At 40.2% G+C, this 19,803-nt stretch overlaps 2 protein-coding genes across 2 annotated transcripts in view; one reads left to right on the plus strand and one right to left on the minus strand.

Annotated features, from left to right (window-relative positions):
• The window catches only part of LOC126391943 (DENN domain-containing protein 3-like), a 32,085-nt gene extending 31,242 nt beyond the window's left edge, over positions 1-843 (plus strand). Inside the window, exon 29 of the mRNA XM_050046979.1 lies at positions 709-843. The gene's annotated coding sequence lies outside the window, so the exon portion shown is untranslated. The remainder of the gene's footprint in view (positions 1-708) is intronic.
• Positions 1-19,803, minus strand: part of LOC126391944 (potassium-transporting ATPase alpha chain 1) — a 27,144-nt gene that overhangs the window by 2,834 nt on the left and 4,507 nt on the right. The window contains exons 2-22 of the mRNA XM_050046980.1: positions 15,836-15,980; positions 14,741-14,845; positions 14,523-14,582; positions 12,765-12,968; positions 12,475-12,588; positions 11,571-11,705; positions 10,530-10,647; positions 10,147-10,415; positions 9,635-9,713; positions 8,511-8,630; positions 8,107-8,216; positions 6,984-7,118; positions 6,576-6,768; positions 5,689-5,864; positions 5,421-5,557; positions 5,037-5,187; positions 4,659-4,827; positions 3,506-3,660; positions 3,108-3,231; positions 986-1,131; positions 727-860 (exon numbers count right to left, since the gene is read on the minus strand). Of these exons, the coding sequence (XP_049902937.1) occupies positions 727-860; positions 986-1,131; positions 3,108-3,231; positions 3,506-3,660; positions 4,659-4,827; positions 5,037-5,187; positions 5,421-5,557; positions 5,689-5,864; positions 6,576-6,768; positions 6,984-7,118; positions 8,107-8,216; positions 8,511-8,630; positions 9,635-9,713; positions 10,147-10,415; positions 10,530-10,647; positions 11,571-11,705; positions 12,475-12,588; positions 12,765-12,968; positions 14,523-14,582; positions 14,741-14,845; positions 15,836-15,847 (2,846 nt within the window). The 5' untranslated portion in view covers positions 15,848-15,980. The remainder of the gene's footprint in view (positions 1-726; positions 861-985; positions 1,132-3,107; positions 3,232-3,505; positions 3,661-4,658; positions 4,828-5,036; positions 5,188-5,420; positions 5,558-5,688; positions 5,865-6,575; positions 6,769-6,983; positions 7,119-8,106; positions 8,217-8,510; positions 8,631-9,634; positions 9,714-10,146; positions 10,416-10,529; positions 10,648-11,570; positions 11,706-12,474; positions 12,589-12,764; positions 12,969-14,522; positions 14,583-14,740; positions 14,846-15,835; positions 15,981-19,803) is intronic.

Consider the following 19,803-nt stretch of genomic DNA (forward strand, 5'->3'; position numbering starts at 1 on the left):
AATGGTGCTATTAAGTGTCCACAAATGATCAGTTTCTTTCTTATGAAGGGGTGGGATGAAATTTCAACTTCTTTCCACTCCTTTTTGAACAATCTTTTCATTGTCTGTTGTTGTTGCTTTCTTTTCTTTTTTAATGTTCAAAATAAACTTTCAAATCAAAATCAATCAAATTAATTAAACTTCCCGTCATAACTGGGCTGCATTTCTGTCAGCAGAGTCATTTTTTTCTGAACAGCTGATTGGCCAGTGGGTGGTGCTTTTCATAGGATCAGATTCAACCCTGAACTTACCCTGCTCCGGAGCAGGATAGCCGTTCAGAGTAAGTTACCATGGTGATCTACCCCGATAAGAACTGAACCGGCTTCATGAGACCGAAAACCCAGGGTTAACCCTGAAGTTACCTCGCTAAGACATTAATCCTGCTTCGTGATACAGGCCCCAGGTCATGATTTTTGTAAAGAGACATTGATGTTGAGTTTTTCAAATGTATTTTTTGGCACTTTGAGCACCACAAGCTGAGTGACATCTAGTTCCATTACATTCAAGAGAAGGCAGACATCTCTACAGCCGATATCTCCAACGCTCAGCAACTCACACCAAAACAATCCAGATTGATAAACAGCACTACAGGTAAGAGGAAAATCTGTATTTTTAATGTTGGGTTGAACTGTCCCTTTAAGAAACATTATGTCTAATGATGTGTTTTAGGGGTGGGTCTTTACTGACCTGAAGAAGCCTTGCTGGAACACAGAGAGACGTCGAGTTTTCCTGATCAACACATCTGAGATCTGACAGATCTCAATGCTGACGAAGAACACAGTGTAGCATGTGTACTCCTGGTACAACCTCTGACTGAAGGTCTGTAAACAGGGGACATAAGGGAGAAGTTTTTGGGTTATTACACTGGTAAAAAATACAAAATACTCTCTAGACCCAACCACTTTCTTTAGGACTAACATAAGTGACAAAAAGTCTACTAACTGACCCATTCTTGTCCATAGCTGTCCTGTAAGTCTTGAAGATGAACATCCTCCCACTGAGAGCGCAGGCCAACACACAAGAGTGGAAACCAGCCCTCCTGCGCCATGGCAGTGAAATAATCTGTAAAACCTGCATAAGACTGGATGGCTCCTGGGGGGGCACAGGAGGAGAAATTAAAAACTAGCTCTATGGCGAGTGGTAAAAAATAATTAAACCCTTCCTTTTTTTGGAGCTTAAAAAAAATGTCGACATCTGATTAATTACTTATGTTAACACCAGTATGGATTTTGTAAAAATGACTTGTCATAAATGGCTATTTTACAATTTTCTCATGAGATCACATCAGCTCTGGAAGGAATGAATACACAGTACAACTTTTTTTTTTAGACTCATCAAAAGATTTTGTTACAGATAATCACGAAAATGTACAAGCCAAATTAAGTTCCTCTGGCTTCCAAAGCTCAGTACTTGGTTACGCGAGTACATCAGCAATAGAAAACTGTATTTCAGTTTAGAAGTGCTCTTCTCAAAGTAAAATCTTGTGTGGGGTCCCACAAGAGTCACTTGTTGGCCCTCCACTTTTTCCTGATTATATAAATGATCTAGCCTTTGTCTTTCAAACTGTATTTGCTGTCTTGTGTTTCATTTTAAAACTAAATGAAATTAACAGATGTGCACAAGGTTGCAGTTCGGTTTAAAGTGAATAAAGGTGTCTCTTAATATCAAGAAAACTAATTTTATAATTAATTTTTGCTGCTAATTATTACTGCCGAGACTAGATAGAGATAAATATTGATGGTGTACCCATCACTCAAATTTTTAGTACCTGGTTTTTGGTTTTTAGAAGCAACATAATGGCTTCATCTGAAAACAAATCACAAAAAATTTTGGTCTTTTCTGAAAGGTGGGTATTTGGGCTGACCCGAATGCTTTGAAGCTTAGACTGTTGCCATGGTAATCAATGTCCAAACTGGTATATGAATGCTCAGTTTTTCTATGCTCTTACCTCAAAAATTCCAAATGGCCTATAAATTAAAAAAAAAGTAATCCAACATAATTCAATTTGCATCAACATTAATTATTGTCAGACAAAAAGTGATAGGCCTAGTTTTCTTACTATTATGGCTAATGTTACTGTGACCTGCCTGCTAACAAAGTGGCTAACCGTCGCGTTATTTTAGGTACAGTGACCGAAAACTGTTTTTTCAAGATCAAAATATCACATAAATTTAAAATCTCGTCTGAAAATACACCTTTTCAAGCTGGCATATTCATCCATACTTTATGATGATGATGATTTTATACCTAATATTTATTATGATTTTTGTCTGGTCATTTTTTAACTTTTATTGTATATTACGGAATTGTTGGATTTTATAATGTGTGGATACATTGCTGCTTTTTTTTCTTCCCAAACTGTGTCTTGTAAGGTGTCCTTGACTGCTCTGAAAGGCGCCCATAATTAAAATGCATTGTCATTATTATTATGCCAGCACCCTGTTATGGACAAAGCTGTCCGTAAAATTGCCAGCTTACCTAATTTTTTGGGGAAATATTTTTAGTTCACCTCAGATCGTCACTCTTCTGACAAGACAGTTTAGTAACCTTGACATTGCCCTTGTTGAAACCCTCCTAAATTTTTCTGTTAAATATTTAGGACCTATAACATGGAGCAATGTCAATCAGCTCCCAGGTCAGTCCCTGTGTATTTAAAATAGTCTAATCTTTAGATATTCCTTGAACTGGCATTTGGGTTATGTTCAGTCTTAGCTAATTTTCTTGAGTGTTACACTTTTTTTTTTTTTTTAAATAATTATTTAGGAACATATTACTTTTCTTAGTGATATGAGGCTTTTGTTAAAGGATAATGACTTTGACATATTCAAAACTGTGTTCAGTTTAGGTTTCTTGTACTTGATTGTTATAATCAAATTAAGGTTGACCCGTGATAAGCCTTCAAGGCTTTTGGCCTCTCTTGCATATTCTTTTATTACTTGTATTGTTTTTTTTCCCTTAATTTTCTTTTTCTATGCCCCATTAAATAAATCATCATCACCAATTCAATGCATCTTAGGTTATTACAACAGTAAGATACAGTACCAGCACAGACACGAACAGAGTCTCACCTATCTGGAAGTATGAGTACACAGCCAGGGCCTCGTTTACCAGACGATCACGACGTGGGTTCCTGGGCTTCAGATGCATGATATCACTCTCTGCTTTCTCGTAAGCCAGAGAGACAGACGGGAACTACAGGACCGACAGGAATAAATAAATTATATCTCATTATACAGCAGATATGGCAGTGAGGAAGATCATGATGTAGCTGATTTAATAAGGTATTTTACATCACTGTCTGTAAAGAATAAGGGTGGTGTGTGTGTGTGTGGTGATCCAAATAAAAGTGTTCGGGTCATATTTCAAATATTTGACACCATTATCTTTAATGAAAATAAATAGTGAATTACCATAAGTAAGTAACTTGCTTTCTTGCTGAACTGATACTAATGACATAATTACTCACAATGTCGGTGGCCAGTTCGATGAAGAGAATAGTGATGCAGCCCAGAGGAAGAGGCACGCTGACAGTGATGTAGATCAGATATGGAGTCAGCTCAGGAATGTTCTTGGTTAGTGTGTAGGCAATGGACTTCTTCAGGTTGTCAAAGATAAGACGGCCTACACACAAACACACACTTTAACTCAAGTAGGTCAGTATAGTCTGTTAACATACAGACTGTTCATTGTCAAGTATATCTTTTCACTTCTACAGTATGTGTACTTTTACTGCATGTAGTGACCACCAAGATAACAATGTGTAATCATTTTTTAAAATAAAGCACAGAGAAACAAACAGGGTCTGTGGTCTACACAAGCTTAAGAGACTTTCACATTTTGTTCTACCACATAAAACACGTCAGTAAATACCCAACTTGTGAATCTTTATGCTTTTAGGTGTCTTTAAAAAGGCGGCTGCTAACACGTGGATAAATGACACTACAGGACGTCATTACACTGAACACGGTTTTACAGCCTGTGGTGGTGATGTTAAGTCATGTGGCTGTGGTGTAGTTTGTTTATGGCCCAACGTTAGCTTTTTACTTCTGGCAATTGCATTTACACTTCACAGACCATAAAAGTGGTGTTCATTTGTGAAGATTATCTGCCACAGAGCTTATTTTCTGCAGTAATCCAAAGGAAATATCCCATTTGGATTTTGTTGAGGGAAACAGTGCGATGCTAACTTCTGTGTCAGCCTACAAAAAAATGTCCCTGCAGCACTCTACTGAGGCTTAAATTTATGCACTAATTAAAGGTGTGGCCACTTTGAGTGACAAGTTGCTACCACAGTGACAATTTTGGTTAGGCTGGTAACCATAGTGTAACCCCAATATAGCTGTAGCTGTCGCCATTTTATTGTGTTTTCAGTTAATTGTAACATTTTGGTCATGTAAAAAGTCTTGTTCTGCATTTGGTTGTACTGACAGACCCTCCAAGAAGTCAGGTGTTAAGTTTTTTGCAAAAAAATAAGATGGCAACAGCAAAAATGCCAAATTTGAGGCTTCAGTACGACAGCCAGTGGGTGACGTCACGTTGGCTACATTCATTATCTTACTCAGTCTATGGTTAAGATTGCTTTGTCAAAACACTCAGAATTCCTTCTCTCTAAGTCTCACCCTGCTCCACTCCAGTGACGATAGAGGCAAAGTTGTCGTCCAACAGGATCATGTCGGCAGCATTCTTGGCGGCGTCTGACCCGGCAATTCCCATGGCAACACCAATATCAGCCCTTTTAAGAGCCGGAGAGTCGTTTACACCATCACCTGTCACGGCAACGATGGAGCCCTGGAGGGGGGGATGAAAGACAAACCAATCTCTTCCTCGCTGATTCCTCATACACGATCCTCTTAGCATTATTAGCTTTATAGTGTGATGTATGCAAAACTTGATCTGGATACATATCAATTTTAAATCATGACTTAAGTTTCACTCAGTCATCACAGGATTAAGCGGGCTCGGGTAGTAAAGTGAGAGGTGTGTGTGTGTTCATTTACCAGACGTTGACAACTCTCCACAATAATCAGTTTCTGCTGAGGGGATGTTCTTGCAAACACCATCTCAGGATGACTGCGCAGTGCATCATCGAGCTCCTCACTGCTCATCTCTTTCAGCTGACCACCACTGATCACACAAGCACGGGCATCCCTGCACACAGACGACACGGCGATGGACACAGTTACACTCAATGAATAGTTGAAGACATGCATGCATTCAGAAAGTCCAGTTAATCTCTTGTGAATCTTTATATGACGATGATGCTGGATTCTGTAGCTCTGCTTTGTGGTCACACAGTAGAAATTAACATGGATAGACGGTCAGGTCTTTGATACGTCAGAGATGAGCATAGGTCAAAGTGTGGACAGCAGCTGTGCAAATACCTCTTGTTGACTTGTTCGACAGGTATGCGCTTCCTTGCCGCAATATCCTCCACTGTTTCACTGCCTTCTGAGATAATACCAACGTTAGCTGCTATTGCCTTCGCTGTAATTGGATGGTCTCCAGTCACCATGACAACCTAAAGTCCCAAGATAAATTAGGAGTTAAAGACAGATAAATAAACGTAAACACACAAAGTGAAAATGCCGTCTTTTGCACACAAAAGATCTAAACCAGCGTAAACGTGCATGTTGGGCAATGTGAACACACCCTGATACCAGCAGTACGACATTTCATCACGGCATCGGGCACAGTGGCTCTTGGTGGGTCAATCATTGAGATGAGGCCAGCAAAGCATAATCCTGATGTGGGGAAATTCATGTCATCAGCCTCAAATCGAAAGCCACGAGGAAACTCCTTCTCGTTCAGATAGAGATGACAGAAACCTGGGAGAGGAAAAATGGAACAGCAAATTAAAAAAAGGGATTAAAAAAAAAAAGATGTCTTACTATTAATTTGATTTGATTAGTTAGTTTGTTATTGTGTGACTTTGATGAATCCAAACAAACTATAAAACACCAAAGTCACACAATAACGCAAACTAACTGATCAAAGCAACAGTAGACCAGCAGCTCCTGTGTTCACTGAGGTAAAATTACTGTTTTTGTCAATAAAGTCTGGTTTTGAAAAGAGCATAGATAAGTTTCACTTCCAGTTCAGTTCCCTATCCAAAAGGGCTGTCTGAAGTACTGAGCAGACGTCCAGATAAATGAGACTTGGATAATACATCACAAGTTGTGTGGGAGTTTGTAAACTGATGTTTTGATATGCAGACCTTGACGACTTCAATCTCAATCTCGACTCTCAATTCTGTTTTTTTTTAATTCTTAGTTCATCAGAGGCAAAGTTTTCTTTACAAATTCAACGTAACATTGGTTACAGTGGGTAATTGATATACAGATGATCATTTGGGGGGATGAAATATTCCTTTAAAAACTAAGAAATATAACTGATTGTATATTTAGTGACTGAGGCTTTGGAGCTTTACACCACACTAATGAGTTGTTGTTTTTTTCCAATGTATTGTAAGCAAAACTGTTTTCAATATTACAAGTCACATAATTCAGTCACACCATGGTCATCATAAGCAGTCTTACCCAGTACTCTCTCTCCCAGTCCTCCCAGGTCCATATAAGCAGTCTGAAAGGCTTCACTCCACTGTTCATCCAGAGGCAGCTCCTGGCCTTTTATCAAAATGGTGGAGCAGCGCTCTAAGATACGTTCTGGTGCTCCCTTCATCACCATCAGGTAGCGCAGGTCCAGAGGATCCTCCAGTTCATGGATAGACAGCTGGACAGAGAAACACAGGTTACTAAAAGCTAAATAAAATTAATAAGAGCACTTAAATCCACCGTGAATCCAGAATTACAGTACAGTACTATGACATTATCAAAGTTGGAAACTCCAGATGATATAATTAAATATTAAAAATAAATGTTTTGCCCACTTTTCTGGTTTACAAATAGTTATTCATCAAGGGTGATAAAAAAAAGCCTTGCTCCCACCTGGAACTTGTTGGTAGAGTTGAAAGGCACTTCAGCCACTTTCTTGAAACGATTACGGTAGTCCATGACGTTCCCTATAGTGAGCTCAGTGAACTTCAGCAGAGCCGTCTCCGATGCATCTCCCACCACAAGCCTCTGTGTGAGACGTCAGAGTCAGATACAAAGAGACAAAATAAACAAATCTATCTTAGAATAATTTTTAATTTAAAAAAAAAGGGGGCAAAATGGCTTCTTTAACCCTAAGAGGCCATGGGACTTACTGTCCTTCAGAGGCTGTAGTGGGCTGAGTTTTAAACTTCGAGTATATCCTTTGGTAGCAGCCATGTCATGCTAGCTTGTTGGACAGGGGGCTTAATCACACTCCAAAGTTAGGCTCAATTTTGGCAAGGGAGAAACTGATATGGCCATTGTCACAGGGGTCCCATGACCTCTTACCTCAAGATATCTGAATAAAAGGTGGGTTCTGTGGGTACCCATGAGTCTCCCGTTCACAGATATGCCCACTTTATGCTAGTCCCATGCAGTTTCTCTCATGCAGTACAAGTGTGTTATTGTCACCCACTGTATTTGAATATTTCTGCATATGGGGTCCATAAACAGTGTTGTAATTGTATACACTGGGTATGACTTGAAAGCGGAGACTCTTGTGGATTCAATGAGCACAAATTACAGTGTTCCTCAAGGTCCTGGTGTCTTAATGTGGTATTTTGGAGGAATTATTGACCATTTTTTATAAATTCTCCAGTTGTCAAAAACGATTTAATTAACCACCAAATGTATGTCACAAATAGTATCAACCCAAAAAATTGTTGCAACCACTTATAACACATAATTGAGCATGATACTTCCATCATAATGTTCTAAGCCCTGTTAACACACCATGCTTTCAGATTATGTAAACCACTTCTACGAGGCATATACTGTTGACCTATTATCTCCCTCTAAAAATCCCCTATTCCTCCCTTAAAACAGACAAAATGGGTCTTTGGTTGGTCTTACAGGGTTGACACAAACATAACAAAATGTAGGAAAAACAAGCTGGAGCAAGATGTAACACTTTGTGTGCTCAGTATGGCGCCACATGGGTGTTTACTACAAACGTCTTAAAACTATGAACAGGTACCTTAGGAATAGGCACACCATCCTGATCTGGTCTGAATGTAGCTCTGTTACACAGCGAAGCCACTCTCCCCAGTGAACGCCATGTTTCTGATGACTGGTCAAAACTCTGGCCTGGAAACCACACAATCACATGATTAGTGACAGATTACTCATATGTGAAGAAACATTAATCCACCTTTTAAATACACATAATGGCTGAAATAGCAACCTACAAGTTAGCGCATTATAATTTATATCACATCTGATAGATAGAATAGATAGAATAATGTTTTTTCGGACATGTTTAAAAGAAACAAACAAGCTTTGGTTAGAAAAAAATAATAATAAAGAAATAAAAAACGATCTACATTATAACACTGCTTACAACAGCAGTGACTTTGATAAAGCTTTTACTCATGTGTTTACCTGACTGATCTTCAGTGGTATCAGCAGCATGGATGTGGTTGTCGAACCAAAGATGGGCTACAGTCATCCTGTTCTGGGTCAGGGTGCCAGTCTTATCAGAACAGATCACTGAAGTGGAGCCTAAACACACACAGCTTGAAGTTACAATCTCAATTTCGTTCTCTTTGGCAGCACCCATAGCGATGAGTGGTAATTGCAAGATGTATTTTTGGTGTGCTACTGTATGTACGTCTACAGAGGGTTGTCAAAAAACATACAGAATGGAACAGTGCTATTGGTACCATCCACAAACTTTTTACGACGGAAATGCAAAAATTTTCTAATGTATAATGAACTGAACTGCAGTGCTTGGTGGAAATGAGGCTTCACTTGAGGTAATTTATGATGGTATGCTGGCGTAGTTCAGGCCATCACACTGATTAAGAAACCTGGCACAAAATGAAGGTGGTGCAATCTTGCCCTGGTGATGTAATTTGAAACCAGAGTCTGGGCAGTAGCGATCTCAGCAATATCTAGTTCCCACCCATATACCAATCCGACATATCGCATGCAGCACCATTGATAGCAAGCACACCAACTGGCATGCACAGCTATCAAACATGACATCACGCCCAATTTTTATAGCATCAAATAACTAATAAAACCAAACTTATCAGAAATATGATCACTTGAATAAACATCAGTTTGATAAGAACTACCTAAAATGACATAAACTATCTTTGGGAAAAATTTATTTGACGTGTACTTTGATCTTTAAGTATGTCCTATCCACTAACATGAAGGGGGAAGGGGGCGGGGTTTATGACCTACACTGCAGCCAGACACCAGGGACCATCAAGATGTTTTGGCTTCACTTGGAGCTGTCATGTCATCTATATTGATGTACAGTATGTTCCACACCTTCAGAATTACTGTGTGCAGTTTCTGCTATTTGTTAGTTTTTCTTTTTAATATAACTTTACTTTTTTGACTGCCCTCTGAAAAAGTGTTCCCTGTACCATCGCCGTAAATTCAGCCCCTGCATGCATGCTGGAATCGCTTAATAAAGGCCAAACTTCTCAAGTCAAATCTTCTGTCTTTATGTCACCGAACAGGATGTGTGTGTGGTGTTCAGGCAAACTAACCTAACGTCTCCACAGCCTCCAGGTTCTTCACAACGCAGTTCTTCCTGGCAAGTCGTTTAGCAGTCAGCGACAGACATACCTGTTAACCAAAGACACAGCCTGTTACAGACTGACTTTTACATCCACATTCATTTTGCATACATATTACATTCACTAATACAAAGGATATGATTCTGCATTGGTGCCATTGTCCGAAATGAGCATTCATACAGTCAAGGGGTCTCATTCATAAACACTGCACAAAACGAGGCCTGAAAAAGACGTATGCCACTCACCACGAAAAAGTTGGCATCTATGAGAAACAGACTTAATGGGAGAAACTGTCACCCATGCTTACGAACATTTTGGAGACAGTAAATTGGCGATGTAGATAGTGAGGTGGAATTTTTAGTATGAATGCTCCGCACTGTTTTGTAAATAAGACCCCTGATCTGATATGCAAAGACATGATTGAAACTATACGTCACGCAACAATGGTGTAACAGAAATTCACATTTGTTGCAGTGACTCACAGTAACTGTCGCAAGTAGCCCCTCTGGCACATAAGCCACCACGATAGCCATGAAGAAGATCATGGCTTCCAGGAAGGCGTATCCGATGAACATGGCAACCACAAAGAAGGTGAACCCGAAAAAGATTGCAAGACCGGCGATGATGTCAACAAAATGTTCGATTTCTATGGCAATGGGTGTCTTCTCGTTGCCGACGCCGCTCGCCAAGCTGGCAATCCGACCGATGATGGTACGATCACCTGTGTTAATGATCATACCAGTGGCTACACCTGGAGAGGAGAGAGGAGACGTTGTTCTCATGTTCACCTACTAACAAATAAATGACTAAATAGATTCTATCTAGTCCAGGCTTGTATATGTATGTTCTGTTTACTGCACTGTACCTTCCAGACATGTTGTGGAGAAGAAAGCAATGTTCCTGGTCTCCAGTGGATTCTCATGAGTGCATTCTGGACTCCTGGTTTGCGGTTCGGACTCGCCAGTCAAGGACGAGTTGTCCACCTGGCACACAAAGTACATTCACAAAAGGTTCCACATGACAGAGGAGGATGTCTGATAATGGATTGGCCCATGCTTGCCCCTAAAATATGAGTTCTAGGTACTGGTCACATGCTGTTAAATACTGTGTAAGTACTGAGCACATTACGCTGAGGATGCTGTAATTAAAAAGGTTGAAAATGTTTTTTCAGATTAGCCTGGTAAGACCATCCTGATGACGTGAGCTAAGCATTTTGTTTTGCTGTCTGTATCAGTCTAGACTCAAACACTGCCCCAAACACTTTCAGTAGGCGGGAGTACTCGCTGTAACAGACAAACTCCTTCAGCCAGTCACTGTAACAAAACACCAGGGAACATCTACATCACCAACAAGCCAGCTGATAAATCAAGCTTTTGCCAAATCCAGTCGGAGGAAAGGCGAAAATGTCTTTTCCTCCAAGAAACTCCATGAATGCTTACTGTTGTACTTTAATCGTTGTTACTGACTCTTTTATTGCTGTGTTTACTCCACTAACATTAGAGTTAGCGCTTGTTGCTTCAGGAGCTGCCATTATTGTTCTGCAAGCTGCAGCGTGCATTTTACATCATCAACTACAACACAGTCCCTGATTGGCTGCTTATGTTGTCAACTATGGTGTGGATCCCTGATTGGCCCCGTCTGGATTTTAATTTCTGGATACGAGGCGGCACTGAGTCCAGACTGATACAGAGAACGAAACAGAATGTTGAGCTCACGTGATCAGGATGGTCTTACCGGCCTAATTTCATTTACCTGTACCAACTTTGACTACATGCAGACATTTGGAGAACATACACTGATTTTTGACTTTAATGTAGAAATTCAATGTCTGATCTTAAGCTTGTATCATGACACGTGTCATGAGTCCATATGAGTGGAGGGCATACAGTATGTGTGTGCGATCTACCTTACAGCCTTGACCGGTGATGATGCGAATGTCAGCAGGGACTCTGTCGCCTCCTTTGATCTCCACCAAATCCCCCACCACCAACTGGTTGGCATTGATCTGGTTTTTCTGGCCATCACGGATCACAATAGCTTGCTATTTTTTGGGAGATTGGGAGTGTAATTAGCAAACATTAGCGGAGATGATCACAGGAAGACAGGGTGGCAGAGTGAAATGGGAGTGAAAGAAAATGAAAAAAAGGAAAGCTGTTCATATTAAATTGTAACAATGTATGGAAATGGAGTTGCACTTTTTTAACTGGTTAAAAAGGTCCAGTGTTTGGGATTTAGGAGGATATACTGGTAGATATGGAATGTAAGAATTGTGTTTTCTTTAGTGTATGATAACCTGAAAATAAGAATCCTTGTGTTTTTGCTGCATTAGAATGAGCCGTATATATCTACAGAGGGAGCAGGTGCTCGTCCACAGAGTCAACCATGTTTCTACAGTAGCCCAAATTAGACAAACCAAACACTGGCTCTAGATATAAAGGCCATTTGTGTTTTCGTATCGGCCACCATAGTTAACAGCCCCTCTGCGCAAAGCAGCGTTGGAAAAACAATGCTTTCAAGCGTGAAACTACTTTATTCAGTGTTTTTACTGGTTTCAATCACAGGGTCTGTTAGTTTTGGAGAGAAAGAGACATCAACTGATAATTCAGCTCCCTTTGAAAACCTCCTTAACGTCCGCATCCTAAGTTATCAGAGAAAAAAAGCACACATTAGCAGGTGCTAAGCTAATGGCCCGTCTCTGATATGCAATCTCCGATAAAAACCTCATGAACAATGAACACTTAAGGAATTCTAACCAGAAGTTTCAGCTCACTGCTAGATGCCACTAAACCCCCCACTTTTGTGCAACTTACCTGTGGCACCAGATTCTTGAAGCTAGCAATGATGTTGGTACTCTTGAATTCTTGGTAGTAACCAAAGCAACCAGTTACCACGACGACAGCAATTAGAGTGATGGCCAGGTACAGCTGGAGTGAGAAAGAAGATGTATCCGTAAAATGACTTAAAATGTTGACCCCCCCCCCCTTTCCTTGTATCTTTGTCTCCGTCCCTCTCTGATCCCTCCTGCTCAAAGATCCACAGGAGCCCCACATGCATTCTTTTTCTCTTTTTTCCAACAGTGCACAAAAATATAACAACTCACATCGTCAAAGGAGGTCCAGTTCCCTCTCGCAAGTTCAATTCCAAAGGCGATGAAGCAGATGACAGCTGCGACCCACATCAGACACTGCAGTCCTCCAGCCAGCTGCCTGGCAAACTTCACATACTCTGGAGTTCCTTTGGGGGGCTTAAGTTCATTAGGACCGTCTCTCTCCAAGACTTGACGGGCAAAGGTGGTGGTCAAACCCTGTGGATGGAGGGCAGAAAAACAGATTGAATAAATGAGTATAGTTGGGGAAAAAGAAGGAGCCCATTGACAATGTTTACATGCACACTAAGATTCCACTACTACTCTGAATGCGACAATATTCTGACTTTGATACAGGTCATGTAAACACCATATTGCATTTAGATATTCCACATTAAGCGTTTCTTTTTAAATGCAGTATTTTCCAGTTAAGATGTGAGATATGACAGTGTTATTCTGGTTTTTGAGCATTTATGGACATGTATACAGCCCAATCATGAGGTGTGTCTCAACTGGGACTTTTGTGGCAGTTTGTGACACATGGCCTCTTGCCTGTTTACAGTAGGCTCTATGAGTTGTCATGGATACGCTGTAAACAATGGTTGTAGCCAGTAGTTTACCCTGCGGGTAGAAATACATGTCCAAAAGAAAAGCCCACATTTCTGGTCAGAAGAAGAAACAAACCTACATTTAAACATTATAAAAACATGGATATCAATAGGTTTCTGGACATACAGAAATATCACAACACCAACCTTTTCAAGAAGGTGGCTGAAGGAATAAAGAGGGAGGCTGTGTTTGCACAATCAAACAAATCCACCACCAGTGGAGAATAATTAAAAGGCACATCACATAGGTGCGAGGCTATCAAAAAAACTGTGTGAACTAAGGAGAAAAGTAACACCCGCACACTTATTCCATGCCACCCAAGTTTAATAAAGACAATGTTTGAATCCTACTTGGATTTTCATCAGGTCAAAATGTTTGAAAAGTTGAAACCACACACATAATGCACACCTACATTCTGACAAGCTCTGTGGTGGCAGGTGTGGTTACCATCATGGTGGGAAAACAAGTGACAACAACAATTCAATAAGATACATAGAAAAAAGTCCATATGGGGAAAAAACAGTAATACAAAGGCCATACTACAAAATCTTGGACATATATCTAATAACACATATAAAAATTCATCATCATTTTTCGTCACCTGCGGTTAAATATATATCAGGTTAAGCTGCAGAACAAAAGAAATCTCAAATGCATGCACAGAAATTTGGTCTGAAACACTGTTCTAAAAACAGTTGGATCAAATTCCAATGAAGGAAAATAACAAATAATGATAAAAACACACCAGCAATATTAAACAACTTTTTGTTTATACAGATGTGTGCGTCAAGGTCTTGAAAAACATATGTTGTTATGTCATGTTAGGGCACGTTAATAGGACTATGCACGGCTGCATGTAAACAGAAGTATTTGTGGAATATTCATTTTTATCTAGTGGAATACTATTTTTATTAGCCATTTAAACAACTTAGTAGGAATATTGTCTTTTTCAGAGTAAGGGCAAAAACCAGAATATTCAGTGCATGTTAACACAGTCAGTGTTTTGGAACATTAAAGCACCCACACAGAGAGAACAAAGGGGGAGTGTTGGATATGGTTGAAGAGAGGAGGAAGTAACTGTATAACATAAAGGAGAATTAAGTGAAAAGACACTAAAAAGAGACAGACTGAAGACGGACAGTCATTGTGGAAGAAATGTCTCACCTTGGTAGTACTACTGTTGTACCTCATTTCAAGTTCTTCCATTGTAATCTCATGGTCGTCCTGCAGGGGGAGACACATCGCAACATTAATTCAGAACCCAAACTTTTAAAGGGCATATGGGAGTGAATCAAGGTGATGCATTCATAGCTGGTTGGTTGTAACTGCACAGAAACCATTACAACATATTCTCACACCACTAGGTTTCTGTCTTTACTTACTATATCCATTTCTTTCTTCATGCCCTCCAGTTTCTCCTTCTTCTTCATCTTTTTCTTCTTCTTCTTGTCCATATCTCCATCCATCTCAAACATGTCGTACGTGTCCTGAACACAGACAGCGATTGGCAAAACAATTATAGTCAAGATTTGAGATTAAAAAGCCTTTTTGTCTATCCGTGAGAGAAAATTGTCTTAGGTTAGGGTGTCATGAACAACATAAAAATACATCCATGAAATGCTCATAAATTACACTGAAACACAAACAGCTATGTAAATGTGAGAGCAGGTGTGCAAAGCTGCATTAAAAAGTAGTGACAGCCTATTTGGTGGTGTTTAGAAAGGTTACTGCAGTAAGAATACAAGTTTTGTAACTCTTTTTGGCCAGAGGTACTGTGAGGTAGGTGGCTGAGTGTCAGGGGGTGTTCAGCTTTTAAATGTAAAGATCTGAGAGTTGGCTTCTAGTATTGCAGCTGATTTTGGTTGCATGCTAGATGATTCTTTTTTTTTTGCTTCTTTTCTGTGAGGAAGTTGTACCACGTTACACTGATACAGGAAATCTAAACATAGCATGTATCTGCTCTGTGCTCGTCAGAGGGACTGTTTGCACTACATGTGAATATGGGACCACTCTAAGCGCTCATGAAATTAAAATGTCTGCATCATGATTTGCATTTAAACACATTTGCATACAAATCTGGTTTGCAGTAAATAAACAAAAAGACACTTCACAGACTGGAGTACATTATGTCCACTCCGATCGCAGGAAATGCATTTTAAAGTTTTTACTGTGGTCAATTTTTTTTACTTTATTTACATGTGCAGACATTAAAAAGTGAGAGTTTGTAGCTTGATTCGCTGACTGAATTTATAGAGTGATTCACCGACAATTGAATGACCTTCACTTGACAATCAATAACTAAGTATAACCTTTATGACAAAATCTACACGTAATACAATTAGAATGTAATATAATATATATGACTTTGAAACTGAAACAAATGAATAATAAAAAAGTTAAGGTCCATAGTCTACTAGAAAGCCCAACTAATTATAAACAAGATAAATAATCATCAGCTAATCCGCAGGGTCTCCTACCTTTTTACTCATGGTTGCAGGTGTGATAGGGGACTGCTCTCCTAAATCAATGGAGGTCCAGACCACTCGATCCTTCTTCTTGGTCCCCGAAATTTTGGCTGTCAGTTAGGGTCCAGTCCCAAACACGCACCCTGTTTCTCCCTCTCTCATACACACACACACACACAAGATGGTCAGAAACAGGAAAGATTTTCTGGAAAAGCCTTTTATACATGACAACTCCCCTTTTCATATGCACATGCGCACAAATACCTTTGGACACCTGCACACGCACATATCGTGTTTAAAGACGCACTTGAGTACGACTGCCTGCGTAAAAAGGTACCTCAGGTAGCAACAATGTCACCCCTACGCAGGTCACACACAACACACATACACATTAATACACTCGTATCATAAGCTGTGCTGGTATCTCTTATCTCCCCTCTGCACGTTTCTTTTCCTGATAAACTGATTGGAGTAAAGAGCAGAGGAACAGTGAAGGTTAAAACAGACCAATGTCATTCCTACTGTACCAGTCTACCTGACATTGAACTCCATCCATTTGCTGCACTACACAGGTACAGTCTACTGTTGGCCATCAAGTCATTCAGGGTTGACAGCCTTAATATAGTAGGCATTAACTGAGAATCTCTGGCTTTACTAGTCCAGAGAAAATTAGCCATCATTTCCGCTGCAATATAACTATGATCTGACAGTCAAATGTACCCATAGAAAAGACAGGAGAAGAACTCATAAAAGCATGCACCATCCTCAACCTGACAGCTGTGCCACCAGACCAGACTTTAAGTGACACCCTGCAGCACCACAAAACCAACCACAAAGGAAGAAGACATCAGGGAGAAAACAGCCTGCATCTGGGGTTAATCAGCAGTCACAACTGACACCAATCCCAGCTCAGCCGTAGTATGAGTGTAGCATCAACACCAGAGGAGAGTCAATGGTGTTAGCATGTCCACTGTGGTTGTTTTTCCTCCTCCTCCTGTAGACTAAATGGTACAGTTACAGGCTGTCCACTTGTGTTCAGATTTTCTTATCAAACGTAAAAACAAAGTGTTTTACCTATGTACTAAGTCCATTTTGAGAAGCAGAAACTGACTGAAGGACACAATGTATGTAACAAACATCAACTGAGACACCGTTCGTAACGTCCAAAATCAACGAAGGAGAGTATCTCGTTGTTCATATTTTGATGTTTAGACCAACTAAAAAAAGCAGTATTATTTGACAAGATGGGATGACAACGGCTTGTCTTTTGAAAGTACTAAATGCCTTCCACCAAGCCTGAGAATGAAAAAGTATGTCATTTAAAAAGTGTGCCATGAGGCAATTAATTTCCCTTCATTTGCTGAAGTCCAGCAAGTCAACACTTAATTGCCTAGATCCAGTTTGTTTGAACCAGTCCAACAACATTCAGTCAAGTTGTAAGAGACAATCATGAAGAACTAACGTTATGTTACTGATTGACAGCTGAAAAAACATTACACCAAAGATAATTTTGTTCACATACAAAAACTATGTGGTGTTCAAAAAATGAACTGCAGTATAAACTGCAGCGACAACCTCCAACTTCGTTCGACATTTGAAGTTGCACAGAGAACAGTAAGTCGTGGCTAGTATTAACATAATGAGCTAATGCTTAATTAACATGATCTTTAAATGACAATACAGTTGGTGAAGAGCGCATTACGACTTGTTTAAGACTCGAAACTCAAGTTTAGGACTTCAGACTTGCCTTGGGACATTAGCGCAGGACTTGAGACTTACTTGTGACTTGCAAAACAATAACCAGGTCCCACCTCTGGTTATTACATCCATACTCTCACTAGATCAGTGGTTCCCAACTGGTGGGTCACAGTCCAAACGTGGGTCACGGGTCCATTAAGAATGGACTGCAAGTGACTCGCAAAGATGTCAAGTTTGTAAAAAACACACTTTGCTTTTAAGTACAGTGAATTTCTGGAACAGAGCTTTTACTTTACAGCATCGTGTCCTGTTGTAGAGTGAGTGACTTATGGACAGCTACTTGACAATGAGAGCAAACTAGCTCAACGCCATGGCCAAACACAAGGATGATGCTGAATACATTAAACTGCGTGGACCTTGAACTAATGACTGGAATCTGGACCCGGTGGCTGGGCCATTTGGGAACCACTGCACTAGATGCTAGCTAGCATGCTAGCTAGGAACATTAGCATCATGTTGGTACAGCTGGAGATACTGCTGTCAGCGGAATCCAACGCATCTCCTTCCACAGGGCAAAACGATGGGCGGTCACACAACACTGCCTCCATCTCGTCATAAAACGCCAACTTATAGAGCTTTAGTGCGCTGTCACCACAAAACACAGAGTCCTGTATTGGTGGCGAAGACCTTGTCAGGTGTGTATCAGGATGCATTAGCATTTACGCTATAAAAGATCAAATGCATCAAATGGTCAAATGTATCCCAGACCACCTCAAGAAGTGGTCTGAGTGATGGGATCACGATGCGTCTTTGTGGTCATTTACACTGTCCACTTGTGATCAAATCACCAAATACGCATGTTAATACCAGAGATAAACAGGCTCTGTGTGTTTTCTTAATGGCCACTCACTCTGTCTGTCCACCAAATTAAATTAATACACTCCTCTCTGCAGGTGTGTGGACCTCATTTGTCATTTTGTCTACAGACTGCAATTTAAATTGACAGAGGGTTGTACCGCTAAATTAGCTAGTTTTACCTATAGGGCTTTTGATACAGATTATGTTTTTTTAAATGAAACAAAAATCTTATTTACAAATACTGACCTAAATGACTAGTCAAGAATATCAAGAAAACAAATGTTCAGTGACATTAGCCGAGGCAGTTGAGGGTCATTTTATCAGATAAGCGTTAGCAGCCTTCTCTACCATGCTCTCTAAATATCAAAACCTCTGACAAAGAACTACTATGCTTAGAGAGCAGAGGTCAAAATACGGCACACTATTGAAGATACAGATGCAGATGGTGGCTATCATAAAATAAAATTGATGAGCAATATTGCCTGAAAGAAATATCCCACCTGAAAACACACATCCAGCCTACTGATTTTAATACTAGACTAATCACTCCACAACATGAGGCCATAACTTCACATTACAAAAACACCATTTTGAATCCTTTATCCTATTATCCTGTATTGAGGAGAAGTAAGTAAAAGTGGGGATAAGGTCACCCTGTCCCTTAACTGTTCCTGCCCCTGTCCCTTAACTGTTCCTGCCCAGAACATGTTGCATGCTGGGTAAATAGGAGGCAGGTGAGATAAGTTGTGTTTGAGAGAGTCAATATTGTTCTGTACTGTTTATGCTAAAGTGACAGTGGCTGTGCAATCAAAGCTATCAGCCCGATTTTATCAGTTCTAATTACACCTTGCTGGGTGGACAGGTGAGGAGGGAGAGAATAGAGGAGTGATGGGCTAACAAAAGAATAAGAGACAGACAGAGGGGCCAACACACACATGTAGTATCTAACACAAAAACTCTCTGTCCTTTGCAGCTGATGGATGGTCTCACTCAAATGACAAAACAAACAAAAAGCTAGTCTGTTGCATTGTAAACTGGGGGCAACACAGCAAATATAAGCCCCAGGGCCATGTCTCTGTTACAGCCTTGTGTTTCCCTGTTTCTCTCCTCCTCTGGGTCTCCTGTCTCCCTCTGTCAGTCTCTGTTTGGTGTGGGCACGGCTATCCACTGACATTCTCCCACTCCTCGTCTACATGTTCACAGATATTTTTGTGAACAGATATTTTTCTTTATGTTTTGGCCTCTCACCTATGCAAACTGAGTTTTAGGTCACAGAACCTGAGGATTTTTAAGCAGGTATTCTAAGCCAGATCATGATCTTGTCCTAACCATAACCAATGGGTTTGTGGCAAAGTCCTAATGTCACATTAACGACAGCGTTGTTGGAACCTAAAGAAAGAGAGAGTTCTATTTCACACAGGCTC

This window comes from Epinephelus moara, chromosome 6 (assembly GCF_006386435.1).
Source record: "Epinephelus moara isolate mb chromosome 6, YSFRI_EMoa_1.0, whole genome shotgun sequence".
NCBI lineage: Eukaryota > Metazoa > Chordata > Actinopteri > Perciformes > Serranidae > Epinephelus > Epinephelus moara.